The 12,120-nt window shown below is 35.6% G+C and overlaps 1 protein-coding gene across 1 annotated transcript in view; it reads right to left on the reverse strand.

Moving 5' to 3' along the window:
- Window positions 1–6,948: 6,948 nt before the first annotated feature.
- Window positions 6,949–12,120, reverse strand: part of LOC106468588 — a gene marked incomplete at its 5' end in the record, with an annotated part of 29,439 nt that continues 24,267 nt past the window's right edge. The window contains 3 exons of the mRNA XM_022396940.1: window positions 6,949–9,104; window positions 9,572–9,740; window positions 11,922–11,925. Coding sequence (XP_022252648.1) covers window positions 7,252–9,104; window positions 9,572–9,740; window positions 11,922–11,925 — 2,026 coding nt within the window. The remainder of the gene's footprint in view (window positions 9,105–9,571; window positions 9,741–11,921; window positions 11,926–12,120) is intronic.

Consider the following 12,120-nt stretch of genomic DNA (forward strand, 5'->3'; position numbering starts at 1 on the left):
TATCTTTGTGCTTAATATCAAACGTTGATAAAAATACGTTAATATTGTGTTGCCATCTAGTGGCCAACCAAATATTTATATTTTTGTAGGTCTTTTATTAAAAACATTTGCTTGATTTGTTTCATTCTGTCATAACGTGTCGTCGAGAACGAGCAAAAAAAAATCAGTTAAAATGACATTATTTAAATGTAATCAAACTTTAAATAAAAGTGTGCGTTGATTTTACTTTATTTCTCTTATTATAATAAAATTTTCCTTATAACCTTATCTCAGTTTGGATGAAACAATGCATGGTACCCGTGATATAAGAGAATCATGTGTGTTTGACAGTAATATACTTGTTTATACTTTATTTAGTCAATAGTTACAACATCTTTTGATTAAGTTTTTATCCTTATAATAAACAGAGATTGTATTTTTTATTTAATATTATGAATGATTTAGTATTGATTCAACAAAGAAAATAGCGATGGCCTGGAACGGACATAACAAGAACTACACTAAGGTGGACTCCAAAAATTAGACCTAGTGACGGACATCTGAGCAAAATATTGACGAGATGGGAAAAAGAGTTGGGATGAGATTGAAAAATAAACACGATCAGAGAGTATTGTTTCAGATAGTATGTGCTACGGATCAAGAAGAGAATTAGGTAGCAAATATAAAATAACCTATCGTTAAAACTATATTAATAAATAATACTTAAAGATCGCTGAAAAAGTGTAAGCAAAATCCAATACAATATGTACAACGGTATTATGGACTTGTAGATTGGACATCAGCTGAACTGGCTGATGATCCAGAATTTTCTAAGTATATAATTACTCTCGTTGAGCAACAATGTTAAAAGTATTTTTATGCATTACACTTGAGCACTGCAGGCAGAACTCTACCACTTCCGGTTACGAACAATCCAGAGCGAAGATGGTCTGATTCTCTGCGACTCTTCTTTAGGAAGGGCATCCTGTTTAATAGTAGGTCGCCAGACAGAAGTAACCATATTAGAAATATGTTTTATGTATTATAAACAGGTAACTAGGGGCTAGAGAGTAGAAAAATAATTTTAAACTTGGTGATTCAAGGTGGCGAAAAGTGATACAAGTGGTCGAGACTCGAACTATAGCTTGTACTGTCTAATTGCAATGGGCCAGCGACAGATACATTTTACTTCCAGACAATACTTTTGTACACAATACATGTAATTTTATATTAAAAACTCTTGAAATGGCTACAAATGTTTCTGTTTATTATTAGTATTAAGGGTTCAGTTTTAATTAAAAGTTAAAATATGTTTAGTTTTCACTCTACCAATCGTATTTTAGCACTCGGCCTTCTTCCGATGAATATTCCATCATGCTTTTTGGTGATCTGTTACGTTACTTTATTAGAAGAACCCATACCTGGCATTGCTTAGACAAATTTTTGTCGCGATAATAGCCTAAACTTGGAGTGACAGAGGCTCTACGAGATACCAGCAGGTGTCTCGTTCAGTTGTGGTCAGTTTCTCTAGGTTTAGTGTGGCGAACGAGCTATTTAAGTTTATATCAAAGAATCTCACTTGAATTGATATCTGGTAACAGCGATCGCCAAACAGGAATCACTGTCGAGTGATTCGAATGAATTTCATACTCCATGAAAGTGGTGGATTGTTGCATTATTTTTTGAAATGACCTTTGTACATCAAAGTAGGTACACGACATTATGAGGTGGATATGGTCAGAAACAACGTTAATGTACATTCAAAACGAATCAAAAGAACCAACCCTTGACATGAGGGTATTATCTCATACCATTACAACATCTCCAGCGGGCGATATTTTCGAAAAACAAAACACAATCACGTGTGGTTTTCTCCATATATTTATTTTACCATGGAACTGAAAAGGGTAAAATGCAGCTCAACATATCCCAAGAGATAATTCCAGTATAAGCATCACTAAAGCCGTACTTTCCTCCAACTAGTTACCAGCTGTCATATGACAATTTTTGTTTGTTTTGTTATGGATTTCGCGCAAAGCTACACGAGGGCTATCTGCGCTAGCCGTCCCTAATTTAGCAGTGTAAGACTAGAGGGAAGGCAGCTAGTCATCACCACCCATCGCCAACTCTTTTACCAACGAATAGTGGGATTGACCGTCACATTATAACGCCCCCACGGCTGAAAGGGCGAGCATGTTTGGTATGACAGGGATTCGAACCCGCGACCCGCAGATTGCGAGTCGAACTACCTGGCCATGCCGGGCCTAACAATTTTTGTAATGCCCTTCTCATAATACAATTGGAGATAGTTAAAATCCGGTTACTCTTGAAGAAACTGGTCAATTGGTCAGGGAGAATATAGTTTGATAGCTGTTGCACACTACAACTATATTCGATTGTCCTTTTTTCTCGGCCTGTTACCGGCAATTGGAACCTAGTTTCTTTTAGTGACAAACACGTGTTATTCTCGATTGTCAGTATTGATAGGCTCTGCTAACTGATGTCTTTGAGCAGCTGAGCAAGGAAACGGTTTTTGGTAAATTCCAAATCAGGGTTCGATTCCCTTTGGTATAAATAGTGCAGATAGTCAATTCTGTATCTTTGTGCTTAACAACAAAGAAATTGAATGACATTAAACATGGCATTTTACTTTATGCAACTAATTATAAATCTCAAATCCTCTTTAAAGATAGAACTAGTTGAATCACTGGTAAACCATGATTTGAAGAGTATAAAATATAGTTCATGACCATATATTACTTTCTAAAGAAATTAATGCACTTAAAAAAACTGACACAAAAATCATTAACCTAATTCAATTGAAGAAGTTTGCCCAGTGTCTGAATATTGTTTATTGTAGTAAGTTATCTTTCCAATACCAAACACAAAGTACCTTAAATTCTAACTTTCTTGACACGTAAACGTAATTATTTCGATATTATTGAAACATAATAAAGTTTAAAATGTAATGTCATTATCAGTATCGAAACAGACAGACGGATTCAGGTATTGTCAAGAATTAATTACTACACTTCAAAGTAAAATATGCATTAATTGTACAGAAGCCAGTGTTTACAAAGTAAAACTTTAAATTCCATTTAGTGAAATAATAAGGATTACCTTACAGATAATTACATAAGTTAACAGGAGTTCTGATATAGTGATAGTGATAAACGGAGGTATGGGAGTTTAGTGTTAACTGATGGTTCACAAACACAAACTGTCAATTCAAGAAACGATATTCATTTGATTTGAAATGGAACTTAAGTTATCTTATTACATATTTGTCAGAAAAATCACTTTTTAACCAATAGGAACTCGCAGAAAAGTCTTAGTTTGACATTTTCCAAATCATTGTGTCTTTTGGTGATAATAAAGTGGCATTGAACATTTTAGTTGTTAAGGTAGAGAAATTAATGACATAAAATCGCCACATTCAGAGATTCCTTGTTCCAAGAAGTTTTTTTATTCCTTTTTTGGTGTTGTATTATGTTTTATAGCGTGAACAATAGTTTGTAATGTTCCCGTTATGTGATACCCTTGGGTCTTAAAACTTCTTGTTCATAAATAAAGAAACAAAAAATATATATTGAGCACTAAGTTCATAACGCAGTTTTAATAACTAAAATATTTGCTATACAAATGTTAGTAAAGATAGGCCTAACCATTACTGTACAATAGACTGGCATGTATATTTAAAAAGTACAAAAGCTTCCGCAAGTAGAAAAGATAACAAAAACAAAACTCTGTAATGACTACACTGAAAAACATTATGCATCTTATGTAAAACAGTTTTCGTGGGTAAACTTGGTGTCTCAGGTAACAACGACGACTTAAATTTTGTCATAATAATTTTCCATCGTCTTTCCTGCTTATTACTTTACATACAATATACAAGTTGTTCACATACATATTAAATACAGCCTTTTGTATTAATGTTCACAGCAAGTAATCTAGCTAGTTTCAATTTCAGTTGCACATTTTAACACATCGTAAAAAAGAGAGTGATTAAACAACCCTTCTTGTGACTCTTGATTATGAGGTTTACAACCCTTTAAAACTTTAGGGTTGATATTGGAATGAGTCTGGTGAAATAAATGCACGTACATAAATTAACAGGATGTTTAAACGCGTAACATATCATTTTGCTTCATATCTATGCCATACGTTTCATTGTCAGGTTTAATGTTCTTAGCCTATTAATTCACGTTGCAAGTTTGAGAATTTGTTTAATTACAAACTCCTTCCAGAGTTTAAGAACTAGCAGGACTAAACATGGTAGGTGGACTCAAGTTGGGCCCGGGAGATCCTTATATATATGGCGCAACTCCTACCCCCTATTTATTTGAGGTACCAACGGGCTAAAAGGCGTCTGGAAGGTCAACCAGGAATGATTGGGGTCTAGGAATAAGTTTTCAGGGTCGATGAACCCGAATCTGGAATTGTATTTTTGCATTTCTGGTCCCCCATTTACCATATTTGAAACTGTGGTTATATCTCCTCTCGCAAGCTAGCGGGACCAAGCGCAGCATACGTACTCAAGTACAACGAGAGGGTGTCTTAACAAGATTTGTTTTCGGGTAAGGTCCCCTTAGGATAGTTATATAAATAATTGGGGATAACGGAGGAGCTTAATCAGTACATTAGGGCCTCTCTACATCATGAGGGGGTCTTTAAAGCCGTCATTGGAGCGCGAGAATTTTATAATAGTAACTATAAAGAACCAAATCTATTTCTTTTCTGCCCAAACCACGACGTTTTAAAACAAGGTAAATTAAATTACGACTTAAACTGACACCAACTGAAACAATGTTACTGATTATCAACTGTTGTGCTTATAAAAGCAGGCGGTGTAAAGTTCTAGCAAAAAGTACCTGTGTGTTTAGTGACATAGATATACAATACAAACATATATACGTACACTCATATGATACATACATACGTCAAACTGCTACAATACAAAAACCAAAATATTAATTGAGCAAAAATCACATGATGCCCTTTCTGTTTCTGAAGTTTACAAATTAAGTTATGACACTTATTTAATCAACAACAGGGTTAAAGAGCCAAATGAAGATTATAATTTTATAAATGGACAGTTTATAAGGCACAACCAACAGCTTATCACAAAAAAAATTAAGTTTGATGGTTTTGGTTAAGATATATTGCTTGTTCCACCTATTACAACAAATGTCTGATGACACACTACTCATCTTAAAAAGAAAAAAAAACATAATTGCCATGCTCATTAAATGTGTTAATCAACAACCACGACATTTGTCCACAATTCTGTCCACACTCGAGTTTTATACATTTCAATTATGTTGTAAAACAATGCTCTTTGTAATACTAATTTATTACAGCATCTAACAATATCACTGTGACAAGAAATTTAAGATTTTAATTAGTGTAATGTGAAAAGTCTTCGCATATGTTACAAAAGTCAAACTTCATATGGCGCCATCTATAACAAAAGACAGGTTATATCATATTTTATTTTGTAATTCTAAGTTGTTTTCTGTAGATATTAATTTAATGGTATTTCTATTCTGTGTTTATGGCAAAGCTACTACCTTCCTCCTGCCCTAATTTTGAACTACTGATCAGCAGGAAGCCAATCAGCAGCATCCTACCATCAATTCTAAGATATTGACTGTCACTCTTATAATGCTTCCACAGTTTTAAAGTATAGGGAATATTTTGCGATAACGCACAGATTCGAACCCGGCTTGCCAGCTCCAAAATCTAGAGCTTTACCACCAGGCTAACCCTCGCCTGTAATTTGATGGTAGGTTTAGAATTAAGAAGAAAAAAAAAAGAGGTTTGATCTTCCAAAACAGCTATTACTGAATTTAGTGACAGAGTATCTGTAGAATATAGCAACGTTAGTAGTTTTATTTCAAAAACAACAACAACATAAAACAAAAAAAAACGAGGGAAGTTTTCAACACAATGTTTAGTTTTATATTCATATGTCGAATGTGATTACCAGTGACTGCACAGAGGGGTGGCTGGGTGAACTCAAGCCCCTACCTTTCGGCTCTTTTGCCCCCAAAGTGCCCCTTTTCTCAGTCATAAAACTGCCCATAATTACTGAAAGACACATCTGATTCCACACGTTGTTTTCTGCGAGTACTAAGGGTAAAAAATTCAACTTTAAAATGAATGGCACACAGGGATTTGCAAGTCTTTACAGTAAAAAATAATAATACTAGTTATTATGATTTGATATTAATTGTTAATATACAATAATTCCCCGATTAGTTTTAGATTTTGATAATAATTTATAAGACCAGCTAAATAGGTTCTGTTCAGGGCCTGCTTAGGGCATTCGACTCACAATCTGAGGGTTGAGAGTTCGAATCCCCGTTGTCAGACATGCCGGTCTTATATAATTGTCGTCTGGACCGACTACTCGGGTATAAAAATTATTGGCTTTCAAAGTTACCGGCCGGCCCCTCACTGAACTACTTGGGATTGAGGAGAAGAAAAAGAGGATTTTTTACCCTATGTGTAGAAGAAACAACCCACAATTCCCATAGTCTCCCATAACAATTCCTCCCTCAAAAATAGTCTTGCCTTACAATGCTTGTAGAATACTCTTTTTTTTGGGGGGGGGGGCAATGAGCCCCTGTCCTTTTAATGTCCTCTGCACGTTACTGGTGAATACCGAGTTGGGAATCATAAAACAATACTGTATTTTTATTAGTACACAATGATGTTTAAATGCACAGTCGTTACCAATTTTGATTGCCTGTGATAAATACAAATATATATATATTTGATAATAGCTCACATATCAACATACAGAAGAGAAGATGTTACAAAACTTATTGACTGCCACATAGAAAAACATAACAAATCTACGAAGGTTTTGTAAAGATATATATATATATATACGTATATATTTATATGTACAACCCTGGGAATGTTCGTTTACTTTTTACCCGTGGTTACCAACAATAACCAATAGTTACTATTGTTTATTAAAACATTTAGAAAAGAACCCGAGCAATAATTACAAACTTGTACTGAAATAATGCACTTATTATTAAGACGATAACGTTTCACATCGCGATTATTACCTATGTGCGAAATAAAAGGAAGAAAAGGTGTTTTTATTACATACAGCTTATCTAAATATGATAAGCTGGTAGGTTTAAATGCCATTATGGGATACTATAGTACGATGTTACCGATCTGACCATTTAAATCGAGACAGGAAATCTCTATATAGTACACATTTTGTACAAAGAACGAGTTTTACGTTAATTAAACGTAGGACTCCTCACCACCTGTGCTACTACTGCACGTGCTTACTGAGTCTGATCGTTTATGAACAGTAATAACGGAATCTTGGCCCTTACTATTACTTCCAACTCTTACCACAGTCACACAACCTTCATCATTTATTTTAGACACGTAAGGCGGTGGGCGATACGGAGGAGGTTGGCGTTGGTCTTGTGAAGTTACCCTTTCAGAACATGTTTCCTGAAAAGCCTGAGAGTTGAAGAGTTCCCGCAACTGGGCCACACTCCAGTTAATTTCATTTCGCCACTCTTCAGGTGGATCTACACGTGACCCTGACTGCCTGGGTCGGCGACTGTGGCTGGAAATCTGACTCTCGTTCACATGAACAGGAGGCAAGTGGCGTAATCGGAGGGCAGCGCCTTCGCTGGGAGTTCTGTGTAAGGGTTTGGGTGGTAGTGGAGGTGGTTCTAACAGTGCTTCATCGCCACTATCTACTTTTACTGGCACAGCGTAATGAGTTTCGCCAACTGTCTCAACTTGCTCATTGTAAATACGCACAGATTCTTCATACAACTTCCTAGCCCTGGCACTAAGAGTTTTTTGTTCAGTTACCTGTGTCCGTAGATGAGTTTTCCTGGTAATGGCTTCCCTATAAGTTGGTGGCTCGGTGGGCTTGTTCGACGATATATACATTTCGTTATGGTTTGAGCCCTCTGAGCTCTGTGACCTTGACGACCTGTGAGACACTTGTGATCTCTGAGAAGTGCTAGATACATGAGACCCTTGCGATCCCAAAGAACTCTGTGACTTGTTAGAACCCTGGGAAACCTGAGTCTGTTGACTTGTCTCTGATGAAGAGCTACAAACACTACTGACGCGGTTTGACTTCTGCTGGGATATACAAACAATGTTTTTCTTGCAGATCATCATCTCTTGTACCCTTGAGTTACTTCGTGACACGTGGGGTGTGCTGTCATCACTGGACACTAACGACAATGTACTAGAATCATGTGAATGGTCTATTTCATCTATTTTCGAAGTAGACTGACTACGTTTCCAGTCTAAGTTCTTTTTTGTTTGGCGAGGAGACCAAGCAGAGAGGTCAGTTTTTAAAGGCAATGAGGTAAGAGTATTATCGACACTACTATCTCCAATTTTCAGAGTTTGTGTGGATGGAGGAGACGGGGCTGGACCTTTACGGTGATTGGCTGGCCGTTTGGTTGGGGATTGATTTGTGAAGACCTGTGCTAAGCTCTCTTCTGAAGCACTACGACGTAAAGAGGATTTAGTATCAAAATCTGCTATCTGAACAGCTGACATTGGTACAAATTGTCCGGAGCGCCCTCTTTTTTCTCTGCGTTTTACTATATTGCTAAAATTGCCATTCACAGAGTCAAATACTGGGACATCTTGGCCACTGTAAGTGTAGGATTTGGAGTATTGCAGAGGTTGGTGTGACTTCACTTGACTTACACTTTTAAAATGATTACCAGTACCATTGTTCATTGCACGAGAGCGTGAACACTCCAATCCTAAACGACGTTTCCTCATGACGTCATTGCAGGAGCCATCAATGCTTATGCCTACGTTTTTACCACATGTATGACCATTATCCAATCCTAGTGAATCCAGATGTGGCGTGCTTTTGGTTAGAAGATGGCTCACCCCACTACGATAGGACTCCCCTGAATTAGACAACTGACTGTCTGCCTCTTCTTCGGGGGTGTATAATTGCGTGTCACTCAGAGTTAGGCCAGAGTCCCGACTCAGGTTGGTAAGTGACGTTTTATTTTTATTAGGTAGTTTGGGACTAGGCTCACTGCCATCCAAATCTCTGTCCAGACTGTCAATAGAAGAATCATCTTGTCTGTATCCTATTAGAAAATAAATATTCAGTACACAGATGTCTTCCAAGTATCCTTGTGAGTGTAAACAAATGTTTTGTTGATATTTTGTAAACAGAATATTACATAGAAAAGCTATATTTTCACTAAGTGATGTTATTCGTTCGTAATTTGTACAATATGCGTTTTCAAAATTATATATTTGGAATTGGTTTACTTATGTTATTTTATTTCTCCATTATACTTAGGCTATTATCATATTAAAACCTGAATTATCTCAATAATTTACTGATAAAAGTATTTAAATAGCCAACCTATTTTCAAACATGTGTGTGGATATATGTTCTTCAGAATCACTATTTTAAAAAATGAAAATAATAATAAGCATTTGATTTTAATAAAAAGTTAACAAAACTACTGCAAAATGAAATAAATGATATAGCATGAGAATGTTATCATATTCGAGTAATGTGCATAGATTATAGCAGAATACTAACCTCGGATCCCCTGAACACTGTGGAGACTGTCCGACTCCTCTGCACCAGAATCTTGTCTTGAAACGTCCTTGTCGACGTAACTATCAAACAAATGTAGAGAATCTTCTCCAAACAGAGTCGGACAATGGTCTATTAAGTAGGCTATAATCTTTGGCAAATTTTCTGAGACCTATAGAAATTTGAAAGAGAATATTGATTAAAAAAGGAGATGCAAGAATGAAAAATAATGAAGCATTTTTATGAAGTGTTTTTAAAAGACATACAATAAATAAAACTTACCTTCAGAAAATTATACTATAATATATTAAACTGTACTCTAATCATGGGTGTAGTTGTGGGGCTTCTATTTTTCTACATAGGAAAAACAAAATAACAAAGAAAAATTATATTAGTTATTTTCTGAGACATAAAAGATACAGTAGTATCTGGCGAACATTAGAGGTCAACTTTTGGTTAATTGACAGTTTCTCAAATGGTTGCTATAGAGACAATACCAAGATATATCTTGCATCTTACGCTGTACAACCAACTGGTCCATGGTGGATTTCACTTTCTATTCTTCACACAACGTCTTACACTCCACTTCCTGGGAACAAGTTAATACGAAATTCAACATATCACAGGTGGCTTGGCTTCGTAGATTTTACTTGCCAGCTACTATAATATTTCACTTAACGTTTGTAGTCGATAATTAGCGTGGTATAATCGTATAGTCTAGTGTCTCTGGCTAATAATTACTGTAGTATAATCGTTTAGTCTATCGTTTGTAACCGATAATTAGTGTGGTATAATCGTATAGTCTAGTGTCTCTGGCTAATAATTACTGTAGTGTAATCGTTTAGTCTATCGTTTGTAACCGATAATTAGTGTGGTTTAGTCTAGTGTCTGAGGCTGATAACACAGGCCTGCGAATTTAAACTTCAAAAAAGTTGTTTTGGTTTTAATAAAGGATTTTCCATAATTCAGCTACGCAGATTTCGAAAATAACATTATTATTTTTTCTATCACGTAAGGTCTTTTTACAAATCGGGAAGAAAAACTTTTACTTGAATCAAATTATTATTTCATTTACCACAAAAACATTTCTTTTTATTGTGTGTTTCTCGTTGGTTCTAGAACGATCAATAAGACACTCACGTCGCGATTGGTCTAGAGAAATCTATAGCCAGTGCTTGTCAACATTTTAAGCATAACAAAATGTGACCCGATTAAAATGAAAATGATTCACTTGTCTAAAAATACATATGACGTTTTGTGAAACATCTGTACGTGATGGAAAAAAATGGATATCATTTTCGGATTTAAAGCACAGGAATTACTGTACAACATATAAACATTTCAAGGCAATAAAATCGTTGCTGGCCTGTGTAATTAGTGTAGTCTAATCGTTCTCTCTAACGTCTGTAGCTGATAATAACATAACGTTTTGGAACAACATGGGAACTATTGGTCCATCTCGGCTGTTCCATCCTCTAAGCTAAACTAAAAGTATTGATAAATAAATTTTTAAAAAATCTTAAAGCCAGCCCTTATCATTCATATATTTATCAAGCTTTCTCTTAACTCACTTAAATTTACTGCCTCCACAATATCCAAAGACAACCCATTTCAAAGGCCAACCACCCTGTTAGAAAACTAAAACTGTCTTACTGAAGATAACTCCTATCCCGCCAAAATTTATATTTGTGTCTCCTAGTCCTACTAATCTCACTGTTAAATATGAAAAAAAGAGGATGCAACTTAAACACCTCAATCAGATCCCCCTTAACTCTTCTTTTTTCAAAAGAAAACAATTTGAGAGATTTCAATATCTCCTCGTATGACCCTTCTCTGAACCATTTCCAGCAATTCAATGTCTTTCCTAAGATAAGGAGCCCAAGACTGAACACAATATTCCAAATGTGGCCTAACCTAACCAGTGACCTATATAATGAAATTATAACCTCTTTAGACTAATATTCAATATTTCTGTAGATACAACCTCAAATCCTATTTGCCCTACCACCAGCAACAGCACACTGCTTGGATGGTTTTAGAGACTGAACAACTATTACACCAAGATTCTTTTCCTTCATAGCTCTGTTACGGTTATTCCCATCCAAATTATACTTATAATTAAAATTATGAAAACCCACATGCATCATATCGCATTTATTATAGTTAAAACCCATCTTCCATTTATTTGCCCAACTCACTAAATGACCTAAATCCTTTTGTAAATCAGCAGCATCCTCTTTTCAGCTAGTAACACCCAAGACCTTAATATCATCTGCAAATTTAAGTAATTTATTGACCATTCTTTCATCTATGTTATTGATGTAAATCAAAAAGAGTAAAGGTCCTAAGACTGAGTACTGAGGTACACCACTTGTGACATTAATCCAGTTTGACTGAACTCCATTTGTAACAGCCCTCTGCTTTCTTCCATTCAGCCACTCTTCTATCCAACTTGCTAACTTATCCCTCACACCTATAGAGATAATGTTTTATCAAGCCTTTTATGTGGCACCTTGTCAAATGCTTTCTGAAAATCCATATACACCAAATCT

Source organism: Limulus polyphemus, unplaced genomic scaffold (assembly GCF_000517525.1).
Source record: "Limulus polyphemus unplaced genomic scaffold, Limulus_polyphemus-2.1.2 Scaffold3069, whole genome shotgun sequence".
NCBI classification, from domain to species: Eukaryota; Metazoa; Arthropoda; class Merostomata; order Xiphosura; family Limulidae; genus Limulus; species Limulus polyphemus.